This window comes from Piliocolobus tephrosceles, chromosome 1 (assembly GCF_002776525.5).
Source record: "Piliocolobus tephrosceles isolate RC106 chromosome 1, ASM277652v3, whole genome shotgun sequence".
In the NCBI taxonomy this organism is placed as follows: domain Eukaryota; kingdom Metazoa; phylum Chordata; class Mammalia; order Primates; family Cercopithecidae; genus Piliocolobus; species Piliocolobus tephrosceles.
Genome location: NC_045434.1, coordinates 12,503,991 through 12,524,816, shown reverse-complemented (window position 1 = coordinate 12,524,816; position 20,826 = coordinate 12,503,991). Strand labels below are relative to the sequence as shown.

The 20,826-nt window shown below is 44.6% G+C and overlaps 1 protein-coding gene across 2 annotated transcripts in view; it reads right to left on the bottom strand.

The window, feature by feature from the left end:
• Window positions 1–20,826, bottom strand: part of NID1 (nidogen 1) — a 97,180-nt gene that overhangs the window by 56,027 nt on the left and 20,327 nt on the right. For both annotated transcript variants that reach the window (XM_023216206.2, XM_023216207.1), the window contains exons 2-7: window positions 19,989–20,288; window positions 16,222–16,448; window positions 12,700–13,082; window positions 8,982–9,131; window positions 3,938–4,189; window positions 1,016–1,216 (exon numbers count right to left, since the gene is read on the bottom strand). In XM_023216206.2, coding sequence (XP_023071974.1) covers window positions 1,016–1,216; window positions 3,938–4,189; window positions 8,982–9,131; window positions 12,700–13,082; window positions 16,222–16,448; window positions 19,989–20,288 — 1,513 coding nt within the window. The remainder of the gene's footprint in view (window positions 1–1,015; window positions 1,217–3,937; window positions 4,190–8,981; window positions 9,132–12,699; window positions 13,083–16,221; window positions 16,449–19,988; window positions 20,289–20,826) is intronic.

The window sequence follows — 20,826 nt, the reverse complement described above, 5'->3', positions numbered from 1 at the left end:
AAATGGTCAGTAAACATATATACACACACACGCACATATATATATACAGAGAGAGAGAGAGAGAGAGAAAGAAAGAAAGAAAGAAAGAAAGAAAGAAAGAAAGAAAGAAAGAAAGAAAGAAAGAAAGAAAGAAAGAAAAAGAAAGGAAGGAAGGAAGGAAGGAAGGAAGGAAGGAAGGAAGGAAAAGAAAAGAAAGAAAGGGAAAGGTAAAGTAAACGTGGCAAAATGTTAACAATTGGTGAAGCTAGATAAATATTATGTGAACATTTTTTGGGTTATTTTCAGTTTTCATGTAAGTTTGAAATTATTTAAAACCAGGGACCAAATGGAGAATAAATGTAGTTTTTAAAAGTACATATAGATGTGTCTGGGCGCAGTGGCACATGCCTGTAATCTCAGCACTTAGGGAGGCCAAGGCAGGTGGATCACTTGAGGTCAGGAGTTCCAGGCCAGCCTGGCCAACATAGTAAAAGCCCATCTCTGCTAAAAATACAAAAACTAGTCAGGTGTGGTGGCATGTGCCTGTAGGCCCAGCTACTCGGGAAGCTGAGGCAGGAGGATTGCTCGAGCCCAGGAGGTGGAGGTTATAGTGCACTGAGATTGTGCCACCGAACTCCAACCTGGGCTGGAAACCTGTCTCAAAAAAAAAAAAAAAAAAAAGTACATATAGATGTATAATAAAATTACTGTAGCTTGAAATTATGTGTTGGGATATTTGATATACATATAAATAGATAGATGCTGGAGAAAAGGCTAAAAGGAAATACACTTAAATGTCATAATAATTATGTACAGGTTTTATAATTCTAACTTATGCATATTGTCTTTTTTGCACAAAATTCTCTACAAGGAGTGCGTCCTACATCTATAATTGGGGGGAAGGTGACTGTAAGGCCCAGTGTATTTCCCTCTCCAGATCCCAGAGACAGCCCCAGCTCACAGCTGCCATGGTGGGTCAAGAGCACGAGGCTGGTGGCTGGTCCGGGGCTGGCCCTGGGACACGGCTGGGGCTCACCGGAGGTGGAGTAGTGGTACAGCTCCGTGTAGGGCTCAATGTGCACGGAGGAGCCGAACGGAATCTGCGGCACGTGGCCCTCCAGCTCTGTGTCGATGGTCAGGTGCCCATGCTCATCGATGCCGCTGAACCGCTGCTTAATGACCAGCTTGCCCGGGTGCCCCACGAAGGTCACCTCAGCCTGGCGAGTGAACTCTCCCCCTGAAAAACAAGATGAGACTGTCACTTTGCTGACTGGGGAGTGCGCCCTTCTGCCCTCCCCAGGCTCACAGTGTGGAGTGGGGTTGGTGCGAACCGTCTGCAGGTGCTTTGGTTTGGCTGGTAGAACGTAGAGCTGGTGACACTGAAGACAGAACTCAGACATCCCTGTGGCCCAACTGAGCCACACACAGAGGAGAGAAGAGGCTTCCCAGCCACAGCCCAGCATCTGTTGGGTTGGCTCAAGGGTTGTGCTGGAAATAGTGGAGGACAGGGGTTTGACTCCCAGCTGTGCTGGGCTCTGGCTGGGTGAACCTGAGTCAGCTACTTAACTCCTGTGAGCCTCCATTTCCTGATGATTAAAAGAAAGGATACAATCTATGTTGTAAAGGATACAATCTGTGTTGTAGAGGATACAATCTATGTTCTGCAAATTGTCAATTGCTCCATAATGCCAGTTACAGTGATGAATATTGAAATAGCTACGTCCTGGTCAGATGGGTGAGTTGCTCAGGGCAAACCATTCCCAGTACCAGAAACCATCCTAGGATCACCTGCTACCATGACGGCTTAGGAGCTCCTCTTGGTCTGTGCAAGGCGGCAGCCCCAGACAGGCAGGAAAAGTTCTTCTCCCTTTTCCACGATGACCTGCCCCATGACAGCAGGGGTTGACAAACTGTGGCCTCAGGGCTAAATCTTGCCAGCTGCCTATTTTTCTACATTTTCTACAACTGTAAAGAAAGATCTTTACATTTTTTAATGGTTAAAAAAATCAAAAGAAGAATAGTATTTCATGGTATGTGAAAATTATATAAAATTTAAATTTCAATGCCCATTCAAAAAGTTGTATTGGAACACAGCCATGCTCATTCATTTATATATTGTCTGTGGTTGCTTTTCACTCTACAGTGACAGAGTTGAGCTGTTGCAACAGAGACCATATGGCCTCAAATAATTAGGCATAGCTTAAAATATTTACTATCTGGCCCTTTGCCAAAAAAGTTTGACAACCTCAGCTTTATAGTTAAACAAGTCCCAGGCACATATCTCACTGATAACACAGGACCAGGAGAAATTCAGAAGGATCATTGTAGTAAAGAGATTTGCTGTTGTTGGGAATTTGCAAAGACTTCCTCTTCCTCAGCCCAGCTGAAGTTCATGTATATTACAAAATAGCACCAATATAAATTAACTCATTAAAAAAAAACAGCGTGAAAAGCTGTGCAGGGAAGGAGTGGGGTCTGTGAGTTTGGCTGTAGCTCAATCATATTTGCAAAGAAAAGGGCATCTGGTTTGCATGAGGGCATCAATATGGTTATAACACTCAGAATATATATGCCTGTGGATTAGGAAGAAAAAACATTAGGCCAAAAAGTAGCAAATCTTTTGAGCAGGTTCAATCCTTTTCTCTTTCTTTCTTCCTTCCTTCCTTCCTTCCTTCCTTCCTTCCTTCCTTCCTTCCTTCCTTCCTTCCTTTTTTTTTTTTTTTTTAAATACAGAGTCTCGCTCTGTTGCCCAGGCTGGAGTGCAGTGGCGCGATTTCGGGTCTCTGCAAACCCTGCCTCCTGGGTTCAAGCGATTCTCCGGCCTCAGCCTCTTGAATAGCTTGGACTACAGGTGCCTGCCACCACACCTGGCTAATTTTTTTGTATTTTTCATAGAGATGGGGTTTCACTGTGTTAGCCAGAATGATCTCAATCTCCTGACCTTGTGATCCACGTGCCTTGGCCTCCCAAAGTCCTGGGATTACAGGCATGAGCCACCACGCCCGGCCTCGCTCCTTTTCTAATACATAGCCTCTCCTTTCTTAAGACGGCCACACTTTATGTATTTATATGCCACAACTTTTGGAGGGGTTACCAGCATGCAGCCTGGATGGAGACCCTGCTCCCAGCAGTGTTTCCTCTAATAAAGCCTTGGCTGAGGCTCCAGTTTGGCTCAGGCAGTCAGGGAGAAGGCAGGTCTAGGTCGTCGGAGGCAGTGGCTAGGTACCTGTGCCCAGGCACAACAAGCTCCAGGTCCTGGAAGTGACCAGTGATGAAGGACACAGACTCCTCCAACCCAGCTGTTCCCGGGAATGGGTCTCCAGCACGCAAAGGCTGGGCTGGACTTGGCAGAGCAAGGAGAAGGCCACCACACCAAGGAAACATCCCTCAAGCCATCTGCCCATGCGTCCAATAAAGACTGAACTTCCTCAATAGGGCACAGTCTCTAAAAAACTCCAAGGATATTTGGGCTTCCTAAGACTTCTTAGGATTATGTTTACGCAGCTTAATTAACTAGCTGGAAATGGCAGGTTCCTTCTCTCTGAGCAGATCCTGAGGAAATATCGAAGATCAGTTTCAGGTTGGTTTGGAATTCAGAGGCAGGCTGATAGAATGAGGCAAACTGTGAGCCCTGCAGTTTTGGTTGTGCGGTTCTACGAGCTGATATTACTTGTTCTGCCAGAAACGCCTAAATCTCCACGACGAAATTGCTCCTCAATCAAAAGCTAATTCTAGGCAGTCTCAGTTGCTATATATTAATGATAATATTACATGTTCATTTTACCTCATCATTTTATTTCCAGGACAGAACTACAGGATGCCCTGTCTACAGACAAAAAGGAGCAACAACATGCTTCTAAGTTGTCTGCAGACTTGGAGTTCTCCTTCCATCCATTCCCAGGCCTCCCCCTAGGCACTACTGTGTGTCCCATTAATTTTAATGTGGGATATAAATTACCGGTGATGCTGAACCCATTCTTGAATCCATCCTGCTCCACTGCAAACATCCATCCAATGATGCCTCCAACTGGGGCCAGCGGAAGCAGAGAATATCCAACGGTCTCGGGAATGGTGCTGATGGCCGTGTAGGAGCGCCCGTGGTTCATTACTACGTAAGAGTGGAGGTCAGTGTTCTCAAAGACAACGGGGGTCTGGCTGCTCCCCACAAAGATCCTTCCTTTCACCTTGCCATTGACTCGCTGGGGAGAACCTGAGCAAGAAAACAAAGAAAGAATATAGAGATCACTTCCAAGCCAGCCTTTCAAACATGAGTAATATGTAGGACCTGTACCTATTGATGAAGAAAGCAAAGAAACAAAACAGCACTGGGGTAAATGGCTTTGGGTAAGCAAAAGTAGTTGTTCTTCCTGAGACTATCCACAACTGTATGCTGTGAGCCTTCAAAATTCCAGTGCCCCTGCCTCTCCTCCTGTGACTGAAAATGGATAGCACAAAAGGTGGCTCCATGGACAGCCATCGAGGAACTACAGGAACAAAAAATAGAATTTCAGAAGAAGAACAATATCGGGGTGATCTAGAACTAAGGGAACCATAGAATTTATCACATTTGAGAGTAAAAGGAGGCTGGGCACAGTGGCTCATGCCTGTAATCCCAGCACTTTGGGAGGCTGAGGCAGGCGGATCACCTGAGGTCAGGAGTTCAAGACCAGCCTGGCCAATATGGTGAAACCCCGTCTCTACTAAGAATAAAAAAATTAGCTGGGCATGATGGCGGGTGCCTGTAGTCCCAGCTACTCAGGAGGCTGAGGTGCAAGAATCGCTTGAACCCAGGAGGCTAAGGTTGCAGTGAGCCGAGATCATACTACCGCACTCCAGCCTGGGCGACGGAGCCAAGAGTCTCTCCAAAAAAAAAAAAAAAAAAGAGAGAGTAAATAGGAGCACGGAATTGCTCATTTCATTAGGACAGCAAGGCTAACCTGAATGGCCCTGGGAGTATAGACATTTGCCTGCCTGATCCATAACACACTTTAATATAAACACTGTGGACTCATATACAGTCCCACCACCCAGCGTTAGCACTGACAGTCTGAGTCTTGGAGCCCCAGCCAGCACAAGCCACATAGATAAGTGCAGAGTCACCGCCCAGGCTACACAGGCATGCCCTCTGAACCTGAACCAGCTTGGCGTGTCTGATGCTAATTGTTCCATTCAGACAATTGGGAATGATGGGATTGAGACCTACTATGATAAATTTAAAAGCCTCCTTAATACCTTGACAATCAATTGATCTGGGATACCATTTTTGCTTAAAAAATTACATTCATAATAAATGTTTGCATATACCTGGGGGAAAACTGCTAACAGTGGTTGACTCAGGGCAAATGTGGTAAACCTTCATTTCCTATACTATACATTTTTATAATGTTTGAGTATTTATAACTTGCATATATTTATTATTGTTTAAACAGGAAAAAACAGAACTAAAGAAATTAATTTGCTCTTTGTTATATTCAAATAAGAACATCGAAGGTTACTGTATGGCCCAGCAATTCTAATTCCCAGGTATACAGCCAAGAGAAAGGAGCACATATGTCCACACAAAAATACGTACACAAATGTTCTTAGCAGCATTGTTCATCAGAGCCAAAAGGGAAACAACCGAGATGTCCATTAACTGATGAATGGATAAACAAAACACGGTACCTCCATTCATTAGGGTATTATTTGGCTAGAAAAAGGCATGAGGCTGGGCGCAGTGGCTCATGCCTGTAATCCCAGCACTTTGGGAGGCCAAGGCGGACGGATCATCTGAGGTCAGGAGTTCAAGACCAGCGTGGCCATCACGGTGAAACCCCATCTCTACTAAAAATACAAAAAATTAGCTAGGCATGGTGGTGGGCACCTATAATCCCAGCTACTTGGGAGGCTGAGGCAGGAGAATCGCTAGAACCCAGGAGGCAGAGGTTGCCGTGAACTGAGATTGCACCATTGCACTCCACCCTGGGCAATAAGAGCGAAACTCCATCTCGAAAAAAATAAAGAAAGAAAGAAAAGAAAAAGAAAAAGGCATAAAATACTGATATGGGCTAAAACATGCATGAATCTTGAAATCATCATGCTAAGGGGAAGAAGTCAGACACAAAAGGTCACGTATCGTACGATTCTATGTGTATGAAACATCCGAAATAGGAACACCTATAAAGACAGAAAGTAGGCGAGGGCTTGGCAAGGGCTGGGGGGATTTTGAGAAATCAAGAGTGACTGCTAATGGATACAGTGTTTCTTTTGGGGGGGTGATGAAAATGTTCTAGAATTAGATAGAGATAATAGTTGGACAACTTTGTGAACATATTAAAACCCACCAAATTGTATACTTTAAAAAGGTATGTGAATTATATCTCAGAAAAACAAAAACTGAAGGAAGAGGGAAAACAGAGGTTACGTTGCACTGTTAAGGTTTGATGTGGTATTGCTTTCAGTTATTGATTGTACATATCTTATTTCTGTTCCTAGATTATGACCATCATAGCGTCAGGATTTTCACTCCCAGCCCCTCACAGGTGCTCGGCAGGGTTTTCTTTATGTAGTAAGCTCTCAGTGAATATTGTTAAATATCCCTAGGCAGGGGCTGGCACCTGGGGATCAGCTGCGTTCCGATGACCTTTCGTTGGGTTCCGTATGCCCAAACGGCTCAACAGGTTCTCTGATCAGCCAGGGCATATCCAACAGAGTCATTCTGCACACATGTTGTCTCATTACCCTGGGGAATGCTGTGAAGTTAGCTGGCCAACAGCGCAAAAAGGCATCCCAAGAACAATTAGGAAAACAAGCAAGAAAGCCAAGTTAAGAAACCAAACAAAATTTTTTCCACCAAACTTTGAGCTAGAAACTTTTTTTTTTTAAGTAGCAGGAATCCAACAAATATTTAAACCACGAATCTATTCCAGAGTGTGTATATAATGTCAAAATATGTGGCTGAACAGTTTGTCATATCTGAGCTTGCTGCCAAACACAAACTGTTCAGCATTTCAAGCTCTGATATTTGGGGTAGAAAAGGCTAAGGGGTTGCTCTTTAAGAATAAGCTCTTATTGTGGATTTTGGAAGCTTCTCCTGGGGTGGGGAAAGTACAAAAGCCAAGCCTGAAACAAAGAAGCAAAGGCACACCACCCCTGGGGTGATGGGATTTAGAAGAAAATCGAAAACAGTTTAGAAGTTAAAAACATCCCCTAAAATTAATAAGTAAAGCATACTCAATTTTCTTTCATCGCTGAAGGTAGTATTTTTTTAAAACCTCACTTTATCTAGTGGGGACACAGAAGGAAATGATTTTTTGTTTTTAGCAACTTAAAATGATAACGAATTTCACTGTAACTATGGCAGGCAGGGGGTCTGAAGAACAGAAACCATTCTTCCAGCTGAGTTCTACTTAGTCAGATTTTGCAAAGCAATTGAAGTTTCACATTAAACACACAAGGAAAATGACCCCTGACAAATGAGATAATTTGCTGGCATCTCTATGGCTTGAATGTCCCCTCCAAAACTCATACTGAAACTTAATCCCCAATATGATAGCATTTAGAAATGGGGCCTTTCAGAGCTGATTGGGTCATGAGGGCTCTGCCCTGAAGAATAAATTAATCCAGTCGTGGATTAATGGATGAATGGGTTCTCACAGGAATGGGACTGATGGTTTTACAGGAAGAGGAAGAGAGACCTGAGCTAGGATGCTCAGCTCCCTGTGCCACCTCTGCAGAGAGCCCCACCAGAAACAAGGCCATCACCAAATGTGGCTCCCTGATCTTGGACTTCTCAGCCTCCATCACTGTAAGAAATAAATTCTTTTTCTTTATAAATTACTCAGAAGCATCAGAAAAGTGACTAAGACAGCATCTGAAGGGATGAACGTTTAATATGGTGGGGTTTTTGCCATTTTTGTGTTAATTCTGGAATTAAAACCAATTCCAGCCTCCCAGATGGTGCACTGAGTGAATGTTACCAGGATCCCCAGATTTGCACAGAAAGGATTCTCCTGACCATCTGCAAGCATCCAAACCAGTTGATCCTTTTGAGGGCAGAGTTTAGAACGGACATTGGCCCGTAGCCAAATCCATTTGGCCACACAATGGGATTGGCACCCCAGCATTAACCATGGTGCATCTCTGTTGCTCAATCATAACCACCCTATGACTTCGGGAGCACCAGGAAAGAGGGACAGGAGGGAGAGGATGATGGAATAAACTTTACCTGCCACAGACTTTGGTCTAAGCCAGCCTTCTGGGGCTCTGCTGGGGCTTAACAACCATTAAGATAGGTCTGGCCTGGCGCGGTGGCTCACGCCTGTAATCCCAACATTTTGGAAGGCCAAGGCAGGCAGATCATTTGAGGTCAGGAGTTCAAGACCAGTCTAGCCAACATGGAGAAACCCCATCTCTACGAAAAATACAAAAATTAGCTGGGTGTGGTGGTGTACACCTGTAATTCCAGCTACTCAGGAGGCTGAGGCAGGAGAATCACTTGAACCCCGGAGATGAAGGCTGCCGTGAGCTAAGGTTGCGCCACTGCACTCCAGCCTGGGTGACAGAGTGAGACTCTGTCTCAAGAAAAAAAAAAGATGGTTCTGTGAGCAACACCACATAAAATTAGAGAGACTCTAAGAAAAAAAGACATAAAAGAGGTTTCAAAGAAATGGAGGAAAGTGAGGGGTATAAACAATTCTTTGTCCAGGCTGCATAATTTTAACACTACGGCCTTTGTGGCCACGCGCCAGGCAGTTGTGAAGATGGGCTCCCAGTGGCTGTCCCCTGAGATGAAGAAATAGCACAGGAAAGAAAGACTTTGCCGTATTTGAAAAATGGGCCTTCCTGGGGGATGCCTGTAGAGAATACGTGAGAAAATGAGGAAAGAGAGACCACGTATGGCTGCCATAAGAAAAACACTACACACCTCCGGAGATGTGGGTAAAGGCAACATGGAAAACGAGCACCAAAACAAAAACTCCGCTCCTTCTCCCGCATGAAATGAACATAGAAAAGCAAATTACCTTCTGCAACACATTGCCTGCCATTGCCTGTATAGCCAGCGACACAGCTGCAGCAGAAGCCCGTGGCGTAGTCCCTGCACTCTGCATGCACCGAGCACTGGTGTCTGTTGTTGGCACACGTCTGGCGGGAATCTGTGTTGTAGCTGAAAACTGGTCCAAGAAAACAATTGCACACCTGTAAGCATTTCACGCAGCTCTAGCCCAGTGGGCTCTCTCATCCAGGCACCCTGAAGCACTGCAGGGACTCACACCTGCGTGGGCAATTCAAGGGACCAGGCTCACTACAGAAGATTACAATCCCCTACATGTAGCCATTTAAATAGTTATGTGAGCCTGGGCAACATGGTGAAACCCCATCTCCACAAAAAAATACAAAAATTAGCAGAGCTTGGTAGCATGCACCTGTAGTCCCAGCTACTGGAGGTGGCTGAGGTGGGAGGATCACTTGAGCCTAGGAGTTTGGGGCTGCAGTGAGCCATGATTGCACCACTGCACTCCAGCCTGGGCAACAGAGCCAGACCCTGTCTCAAAAAGGAAAAGAATAATAATAATAATAATAATAGTAATGTGGCTCCCCAACTCACATCACTGAGGCAAATAGGTCTAAAAGGAGTTGAGAAATCACAAGGTGATTATTAATTATTGAAAACTGCTAGAATCTAGTGTACTTGGCATCAATATTAGATTATTGCTATCCAATAGCAATCTTAGGACAGTGTCCATCTAAACTAGTGAGAAGAATGAGCTTCATGTTTGGGGGGGACTCTTAAAATATATATATATATAAACATATATAATATATATTATCTATGTTATATAGGACATATGTAAGACAAATATATACATATATGTAATATATATTAAATATAAATATATAACAAATTATTGTAAATATGTACATATATGTAAATGTATATTATATATTTATAATATATAAATTATATAATACATAATATATTACATTATATTACATTATAACAGATAAAATATATTTATATATTATATAATAGTATGTATAATACAATATATACTACATATAATTATATGATATAATTTAACTTTTTTATTGTGGTAAAATATATGTAACATAAAATTTGCCATTTTAACAACCCTAAAATAGTACATATATTTTATCCTCCTTCCTCAACCTCCCAAGTGGCAGGGACTGCAGGTGGGTGCCATCATGCCTGGCTTATATTCTTTTTAATTTTCAATCACCCCCACCCCACCCCAACTTACACTTTTCCCTGAGGAGTAATTTGGAAGCACTTATGCTCAAAAGCTGAACAAAAATAATGCCCTAGTCACACCTGGGCTAAAAAGCCTTTGACCTAAGAAACAAAAAGAATGTCTCCCTATTTTAAATTTCCACATTCCACGTTCATTTTATTAGAATCATGAACTAGCTCATTATATTTAATAATCCAGAGCAAATTAATTTGGAATGAAATTCAAAAGCACAAGAGGGGTAAACTTTTAGAGAGGATAATGATCCCATTCATAATTGACTGTTACGAGTGAAGAGAAAAGCAAAGTTTAAACCCAGGTAGACTCTATGAGTCCTACATACCCCGAAGGGAATTTCTGGCTTTATAAAGACAGCGTTTGGAGCCGAGCACACTTGAGCCCCGAACTGAACACGTGATGCTACTGATTACTTCAACTCCAGCTGTGGGCAGAGCTCTCAGGGGTCATTATGGCCTGCGTGTATGTGAACTATTCAAATAACACCAGGAATGCACTACTGGCCACAGAAGACTGACCTTTCTCATAAACATAGGGAAATAACTGGGGTAGAGGGACAGGAAAACATCTGTTGTAGACACAATCTGTGTTCAACTCTAGGCTTTCTTCAGTCTTAAGTAATACACTGCCCCAAGTTGTTGGGCTAGATATGGTCTCATTCAAATGTGATGACTTCACAAATGAGAATTTCAGAGATACCTAGAAAGGGTGGGACTCAAAACCCAACATCTGCAAGGAAACACACCCAACGCATCTGGGGGAGATGACTCCAAAACCCATGGCAGAGTGGCATGTGCTGAGCAATGTGAGCATCACCCCAGGAACCCCGGGTGCAGTAGAAGAACCCTAAGACATGAGCCCCTGTCCTTGTCCTGCCACCAAACGGCAGCTTCTCCATTTCTGGGCCTCAGAAGTAAGTGAGCACGCCAGCCAGTAAGCACCCCATCTCGTCCACGGTTTGGGATACTCGTGAGAACCAGATTGTATGGCTACTGCTGTGAGATAAATCAGAACAAGTAAGGGCAAATGAAAATGAGGGAACAGTGTGGAATGGGCCAGGCTTTTCTAAGGGTTTTGTGATCATTCCTTAGTAGAAAAGCAGTAGAGAGTCGCAATAAGCTTATCTAAAGGCTTGGACTATCCCATTTATATGAGTCTTAGTGGATTCTGTATCAAACTAATGTGAAAAAAAAAAATGATGAGGACAGTTTAGTTGGAAATTTTCTTTTTTTTTTTCTTGAGACAGAGTCTCGCTCTTGTCAACCAGGCTGGAGTGCAGTGGCGCCATCTTGGCTCACTGCAACCTCCCCCTCCCAGGTTCAAGCGATTCTCTGGCCTCAGCCTCCAGATTGGCTGGGATTAAAGGCGTGTGCCACCATGCCCGGCTAATGTTTTGTATTTTTAGTAGAGGCAGGGTTTCACCATGTTGTCCAGGCTGGTCTCCAACTCCTGACCTCAGGTGATACACCCGCCTTGGCCTCCCAAAGTGCTGGGATTACAGGCATGAGCCACCGTGCCCGGCTGGAACATCTTTTATAAGACAAATGAAAGCATCCAGGAGTTCTATTTTCCCTCAAAATGTAGCAAAAATCTGATATAACATAGTTGACCAGAAAATGTACTGTAAAACTTTTTTTTTTTTTTTGAGATAGAGTCTCACTCTGTTGCCAGGCTGGAGTGCAGTAGCACAATCTCGACTCACTGCAACCTCTGCCTCTTGGGTTCAAGTAATTCTCCTGCCTCAGCCTCCCGAGTAGCTGACATTACAGGTGTGCGCCACCACGCCCAGCTAATTTTTGTATTTTTAGTAGAGATGGGGTTTCACCATGTTGGCCAGGATGGTCTCAATCTCTTGACCTTGTGATCTGCCTCTCTCGGCCTCCCAAAGTGCTAGGATTACAGGCATGAGCCACCGCACCCAGCCCTGTTTTTTTTTTTTTTTAAGAGTATCTACTTTTTTGTTTTGTTTTGTTTTAATCTTCACAAACCAACTCTGAAACTGACGGGACCTAGGAAGAAAAATAATCAACAACTCTAATTCCAAAACCAAGAGGAAATAAATGTCAAAGATAAGCTTCATAAACAGCTAAAAGAACTTCTAAAATGTTTTTTTCAGGTGGATGAATACATTTCTGATCTGAGAAATCACAAGAAAATCTGACTTTCAAAATAATTCTAAAGGACATTTTCTCTTTAAAACAGACGGAATGGAATACTAGGAAACTTGAAAGAAGACACATTCAACAGTCTCCAAAACCATGGCCCTAATCCCAAAAGATCACTGAGCATCTCTGAAGCCACTAGGCATATAACACCAAGGCTCCACAGCTGTGAGAGTTCAACCTGTACTTTCCCCAGCTCTTATCCTTACAAACCACCACGTAATGCTCACAACTGACATCTCCCCAGCAGTGTGCCTGTCTGGAAGTCCACACATGCAAGACCTTACCAACTGCAACTTAAATGGTCTTACCAACTCCTGTTTCCTCAACTTCATCCACATCTATGACCTGAGGGTGCTGCTGGTGAAAAGTCTCCACTGCCAACTGGAAAGACCTGCTTCTCTCTGTGGGAGGTCCAAGGGGCCTTTCAGTAGCTGCCCGGCGCGGCGAGAGGACACTGGGCACACTGTATGTGTCAGCACCTCCCCTTCTCAGAGCCTTGTAGGAGAAGGGTGTGGTGCCCACATCCTCCAGGCCCAGACGTGTCGTCACCAGGTCATAATCTTCATCCTCATCATCATACTCTGCCCCATCTTCACTTCCAAGGATCACGTCCGCAGGCACCACACCATTGGTGGTGGCTGGACTCCCGATCTCAAACACCCAGACACCCTGCTGCCCAGAGTTGCTACTCCTAGGAGGAAGGACAGGCTTCTTAGAAGCAGGCCAGCAACCCACAAACAGCCACCACTACCTAGCAGAGGGAGCCCTGGGGATCTGTGTTGGTCTGCAAGCCATCACCTGCAGCTAGGACTGGAGAGCGGAAGGGCACTGGCCATAATGTCTGGGCGTCATGTGGCTGAGACAGTCTAGGGCTGTCTGGTGAGACTGTGTCCAAATGGGCACAATACTAGCACAAGCTCAGTCCCAGCCATTCCAGAGGTGTGCTCCAGGGACATTGTCAGGACTTAAAATTCAACTTACTCATCCTAATTGCTGGTTACATGCTCTACGTTATGAGCTAAAGTGGCTCATAGGACTGACAGTGGCTTTACGACTGAAGTCATTCATGCCCTCCACTATCTCTTTCCATGGCATGGTATGATACAATTGAAAATACATATTTGGTCTCTGTCCTCACATTCTGAAACAAGAGCTCCTACAGCCTTTGGAATTTCTGGAGCGATAAGAGCGTATTTTGTAGGCTAATGAGTTGACTGATGGCTGGGAGCTCCCAGACAGTTTCAGGATGGGGGCTGGTGGCCAGAAAGACCAAGGCATGACTAAAGGGTTGGAATTTCCAGCTCTCCCCACTGCCTCCAGGGAGGGGAGATGGGCTGGAGATTGAGTCAATCACCAATGATCAGTGATTTAATCAACCATGCCTATGCAAACCACCATAAAAACCCTAAAATGATGGGGTTCAGAGAGCTTCTGGGTTGAAGACATCAAGGTGCTGGAAGGGTGGTGTACTCAGAGAGGGCATGGAAACCCTGCCCCCTTCCGCATACCTTGTCCTATGCCTGTCTTCCATTTGGTCGTTCCCGAATTGTATCCTTTAGAATGAACTGGTAATGGCAAAGCATTTTTCTGTGTTACATGAGCCATTCTAGCAAATTATCAAATCTGAGGAGCATGTCATGAAAACCCTCCATTTATAGCTGGTTGGTCAGAAGTACAGGTGGAAACACAGGACTTGGGACTGGCATCTGAAGTGGGGGCAGTCCTGTGGGACTGAGCCCTTAACCTGTGGGGTCTGCACTATCGCCAGTGCTAGAATTGAACTGAAGTGTAGGACACCCAGCTGGTGTGCGGAGAATTGGTTGGTGTGGGGGGAAAAAACCCCACCCATTTGGTGTCAGAAGTGTGAATGAAAACATTGCAGACATGGTTTTTTAGAAATCCCAACTCCAGGGCTGGGCGCCATGGCTCAAGCCTGAAATCTCAGCACTTTGGGAGGCCGAGGCAGGTGGATCACGCGATCAGGAGATCGAGACCCTACTGGCTAACACAGTGAAACCCCGTCTCTACTAAAAATACAAAAAATTAGCCGGGCATGGTGGCGGGCACTTGTAGTCCCAGCTACTCGGGAGGCTGAGGCAGGAGAATGGTGTAAACCCAGGAGGCAGAGCTTGCAGTGAGCTGAGATCCGGCCACTGCACTCCAGCCTGGGCGACAGAGCGAGACTCCATCTCGAAACAAAAAAAACAAAAACAACAAAAAAGAAATCCCATCTCCATTGGCTGTGGGATCTTGGACTAGTCTCAGTTTACCTTTGGTGCTTAAAGGAAGTGGTGAAAAGCAAATGAGATACAAAATCCAAAAGCATTTTATAATTATAAAATGTAGCAGAATATCTCTAATCTCTACTTCTTCCTCCACCATTTTTACCATTCTTCTGTGTCTGTGATTGGAAGTGCTCCTATCAGAAATCACATTAAATGATTATATTATACAATGGACAGAGGGGACATACATTACTCGTGGAAAATACTGAGCAAAACAATGAGGTGGGGTGGGGATGAGAAATCACCAAAGTCCTGCATAACTAGGATGTCTAATCAATTTATCTGCCTGGGATTCAAATAAAGACAGTGGTGTGTGGGAGCTTATTTGTACTAGCTTGTGAGAGCTGGCTGTTAAAATTTTAGGAATCTTGCAAGCCAGTTATTAAACACAGCCATTCTAAACAATTAAATTACATGAACTTCCAATTAAACACTTTATATTTTTTAAAAGGAAAAAATATTCAAAACTCATCATATTCTAATTCTCATACTGCTATCCATGCTTTTGAAATTATATATATTAAGCCTACTGTATCTTTATGGTGAGAATATATATAATGGTGCATGTTTTCTGAACTCTTCATTGAGTGACATGATGTTAATAACTTGAAATTGACCATAGTAGGAGTATTTACATCACAGAAATAGGCAAATGCTATAAATCAGGGCTCCCCATGCCGTCATAAAACCAGTTGTTAAGCAGTTACCAGCACACCACTAAGTGAAGGGCAGAGGAATTCAAGCTAGATTTGATGATATAAAGTTAAAAGGTGGTTTTAGGGGATTCACTCTTGGTTTTTAAAGAATAAAGGGAGAGGAAAGGTTTTAATTTTCAAAAACCAATTTGGGCTTTTCCCCCTTTTGTCAAATTCTACAACATAACCTGAGAGCACTATTTCTGTGTAAGGATTTTCCCCGTAGTCAATGTGAAGGGAAAGGTTTTCTCAGCCTTGAGGTCAAAGAAGGAGATAGGTTTGAATAACCCTTACTTCTCACTGTATTTACAGACAAAATGGTAAAAACTCTTTTAAGGCTGGGCACGGTGCCTCATGCCTGTAATCCCAGCACTTTGGGAGGCTGAGGCAGGCAGATCACCTGAGGGCAGGAGTTCGAGACCAGCCTGGCCAACATGGTGAAACCCTGTCTCTACTAAAAATACAAAAATTAGCTGGGCATGGTGGCGTGCACCTGTCTACTTGGGAAGCTGAGGCGACAGAATCACTTGAACCTGGGAGGCGGAGGTTGCAGTGAGTTGAGATCGCGCCATTGCACTCCAGCCTGGGCACCAGAGTAAGGCTCTGTCTCAAAAAAAAAAAAAAAATTATTTTAAATGAGGATGATATCTAAAAAATAGGATATCTGTTCATTCTAAAAATATATTTCCTTAAGTTCATCAGAAAAAGAGTATTTCATAATATAAAACCTATATGCAAAACTTAAATCCATAGGAACATTTTTAGGTAATGATCTATAATACACATTACATTATCCACATTAAAAAATATTATTAAGAGGAGAATCTACTGAAGAACAAAGAAAGCATACTTGGCCAAATTTTCAATTGATTCTCTGTCATTAGCAAATATGTTAAAAGCTCCGTTGCTCTTCCATAAGAATCCCACTGAACCTTGACTGAAGGCAACCACGGCAGGAACTTGGTGGTTTTCCTTCTTTGAGAATGTCGTGTGGAACTGCAGACCATCTTCAGGATAAAGGAAAATGGCATAGGAGCTGGAATCAGAGGAGGCTAGAACAGCCTGGAACGTGTTTCTCTGTGAAGATGAGTTAAAATTCAGTTACTCGGAAAAATATCTATAGATCTTAAAATGTGTTATTCGCCAGACTATCTATCAAGTGTACAGTGCTGTAAAGAGATGGCAATATTTTCACCTTATTCTAAAAGAAGAACTTTTGTAGCAAGAACCAAAGATTCCAGGATAGTTCCACTGAAATATCCCTAAGACTAGGTCAACATGACATTTTCTGATTAATTCATAAATATCTTCTGCATAACTGTGGCCCTAAGGTTAACCAAAAATTATACAGATGGTACCTCCAGGCGGTGGCCTAAAATCTCATGCAATTTAGGAAATTCTTACCCACAGAATTTGTTTCCATGGCTGTTAACATATTCAACCACATTCATCATTTAACAAACATTTATTGAACCCAAGCACCATACAGTAGGGAAAAAAAGAAAAACATGAGATTTGGGAGAAAACAGACTTGGATCCAAATCTTTGCTCTACTCATTATTATGTGACCTTGGGCATGATACTTGAGTTCCCTAAGCCTCGATGTTTGCATCTGTAAAATGGAGATAAAACCACCTCCTTCACAGAAATGAGGAAGACTACATGAGGTCACGTATGAAAGAGCAGGCACATGCCGGTATCTCATGCCTGTAATCTCAGCACTTTGGGAGGCCGAGGCGGGCGGATCATGAGGTCAGGAGTTCAAGACCAGCCTGGCCAACATGGTGAAACGTCATCTCTACTAAAGATACAAAAAATTAACCGGGTGTGGTGGCGCATGCCTGTAATCCCAGCTACTTGGCAGGCTGAGGCAGAAGAATCGCTTGAACCCGGGAGGTGGAGGTTGTGGTGAGCTGAGATCATGCCATTGTACTCCAGCCTGGGCAACAAGAGTGAAACTTCATCTCAAAAAAAGAAAAAGAAAGAAAGAAAGATCAGACACAGACACGCTAGTATTCTTTAAATACTAGTACCTTTCCTACATGCCAGGCATCGTCCTGAGCTCTGTGGATGTGAAGAAAAAAATATGTGGTCCCTGCACTCAAGAATCTACGGTTTAGATGGGAAGGCTGATATGTGAACAAAACATCGCAAAACCTGAGGTTGGAGTCTGTAATCGAAACATTTGCAAAGCGCTGCAGGAGCTGTAAGAGGAAGCGTCCCATGCCAGGAGGGGTGGGAGTCTGTCCCATGCCAGGAGGCTGTGGTTGGTCAAGGCCTCACGGGAGGGCCCAGTCTGAATGAACAAGCAGGAGGAAGCTGCCACCTGTAGGGTGGTCAGAGAGGGGATGTCCCAAGCAGAGAGGACAGCCTGTGCAAGATACTGTGGATTAAAAAACAGAGCGAGGGCAGGGTCAGGGAATTACATGTAATTTGGTACAGCGGCTACAAAGGGTATGTGGAGGTGGAACAGATTAGGCCCAAGACGCAGGCAAGGGCTCCATACCAAGGGGTTGGGCGTTTATCCCCAAGTGAAAGGGAAGCAGTTAAGATATTTAACATTTAAGCTGTTTTGAAATTTGGCACTCAGACAGGTAACAGTTGGCAAGCAAAATGTGTCATGCAGGCCCATAACAGACTCTCCCAAAGTGTGCTCTGTGGGATGTAATGCAACCTTTATGGAGCGGGGGAAGGGAAGAGCTATGGTCACAGGTTTGGAGACTGCTCAGTTAAACAATATTCCACAAGGCCGGAATGGTGGCTCACGCCCTTAGTCCCAGCTACTTGGGAGGCTGAGGCAGGAGAATCGCTTGAACCCAGGAGGTGGAGATTGCAGTGAGCCAAGATGGCACCACTGCACTCCAGCCTGGGTGACAGAGCAAGACTCTGTCTCAAAAACAAACAAACAACAACAACAACAAAAAACAGCATTAGGCAAGTTGCAAGTTTCCTGACTGCAGGACTTTTCCGGGTGAATCACCAAGAGGGAGATACAGTTTTAGCATTTCCCAAACTAGAAGGCCTTTTCCTCAAGGACTATCTTGTAGGACTGGTGTTTTGCGGTAGACACTTTAGGAACCACCAGCCCGAAATACCTCCCATTTATATGAAGTGCTCTGGGACCCATTAAGTTTCTCTCTTCCTCATTATCCTATAAAAGTGAAGTTATGGTAGAGAGAAATTATTTTTCCAAGGGAAAATCGAGGCCTGCCCTAAAAAGTCATTTCAGGTCCAGCAATGAGTTCCTGACCTACGAAAAGGCCCTGCTTCCTTCAAGGGCAAGCCCGTGCTCTACAGCCTGGTCCTTCAGCCCTCCCTGATGACTGCGCCCACGGAGGTGCCAACCCTGGGTTATGATAATACTTGGGTTTTGAACCACTCACATGGTCCAAGTGATCCTTATCTCCCCAACTAGAGTCTGGGCTTTACCTTTCTATCTTTGCATACCTCAGGAGTACTTTGCTATTTTCATCTATCGTTTCATATTAATAATTTCTCTAATCAGAAACAATCCTTCTAGCCAGGCTCCGTGGCTCACACCTGTAGTCCCAGAACTTTGGGAGGCCAAGGTGGGTGGATCATTTGAGTTCAGCAGTTCGAGACCAGCCTGGCCAATGTGGTGAAACCCCGTCTCTACTAAAAATACAAAAATTAGCCAGTGTGGTGGCGCGTGCCTGTAATCCCAGCTACTAGGGAGGCTGAGGCACAAGAATTGCTTGAACCTGGGAGGTGGAGGCTGCAGTGAGCTGAGATCCTGTCACTGCACTCCAGCCTGGGCGACAGAGAGAGACTCCATCTCAAAAAAAAAAAAAAGAAAGAAAGAAGGCCAGGCGCGGTGGCTCAAGCCTGTAACCCCAGCACTTTGGGAGGCCGAGACGGGTGGTTCATGAGGTCAGGAGATCGAGACCATCCTGGCTAACACAGTGAAACCCCGTCTCTACTTAAAAATACAAAAAACTAGCCAGGCGAGGTGGCGGGAGCCTGTAGTCCCAGCTGCTCGGGAGGCTGAGGCAGGAGAATGGCATAAACCCGGGAGGCAGAGCTTGCAGTAGGCTGAGATCCGGCCACTGCACTCCAGCCTGGGTGACAGAGCGAGACTCTGTCTCAAAAAAAAAAGAAAAAGAAAGAAGAAAGAAAGAGAGAGGGAGTGAAGGAAGGAAGGGGGGGAGGGGGGAAAGAAGGAAGGAAGGGAGGGAGGGAGGAAGGAAGGAAGGAAGGGGAGGGGAGGGAAGGGAAAAAGAAAGGAAGGAAGGAAGGGAGGGAGGGAGGAAAGAAAGAAAGAAAGAGAGAAGAAAGAAACTATCCTTCCACTGTCTGCCACCTGAGGTAAGAGCAGCTAGGGGATGCCATTTATCAACCCCATTTTTGCCACGTAGCTGTTTTACCAGGAACTGGCTTTCTTTATGTCTACTTATCATTGAAACATAGTTATACAACCTTGCAGATAAGCTTTTGGAGGTTTAGGACCTGCAGTAACCAGCCTACCAGATTTAACTTTGGATTTCCTATCTTTATCAGTGGTGTATAATGTATGTCAAAGCAGCACAAACCGTGAAACCAAAGTGTATGAAGCCAGTGTGTCTGCTTACCTGCACTTGGACCTGGAGGAGTGCTTACCTTGCCTTCCTGGTCCAGGTCCCTGCTGGGCCCTTGGTAGGGGGCCACGGATTCCCAAGTGACAACCACTGCGCTACTAGGTTGGAAAGAGATCTCCGGGAACCCTCTGTGGACACACTCTGCTGCCCGCTGAGTGATGGAGGGGGATAAGTCTTCTCGATAATAAACCTTCCCCAGGCCATCCGTTGTGTCCAAGTCCGCCAGGAAAGGGCCGATTGCACCGAATGTTGGTGGGAAGAGCCCAGGATGGGATTCTTTGGCCGGGGGTTCACTCGTAGCAATGATGCCATTTGTGGTGACCTGTACAAAACCAAGTGTGGTTAAAAGGAATATGCAGAAATGGGTCCTTTCTCAGTAAGACTGAGCACCTACTCCCAGAATACCATCATCAGTACCCATGCTATGTAAAATACAACAGAATCTGAGAGAGATACGAGCCTGAACTGCAGACCCCAGCATTCTTTTCTAGGAAAAACAGGCTGTGTGGAAAGAGAACAAGAGTCATTATTCAAATCCCAGTGAATTTACTCGAAAAAGGGAGTAATCACTCCCTACCAGGACTGCTAATTTGTGTGCGTACAAAAATGGTTAGGAGCCTGGGCATCAAAGCGAGATCCCATCTCTACACAAAAATACCAAAAATTTGCCAGGCTTGGTAGCACGGGCCTGCAGTCCCAGCTACTTGGGAGGCTGAACTGGGAGGATCGTTTAAGCCCTAGGCGATCAAGGCTGCAGTGAGCCATGGTCACGCCACTGCACTCCAGCCTGGGTGACAGAGTGAACCCTTGTCTGAAAGAAAGAAAGAAAGAAAGAAAGAAAGGAAGAAAGGAAGAAAAGA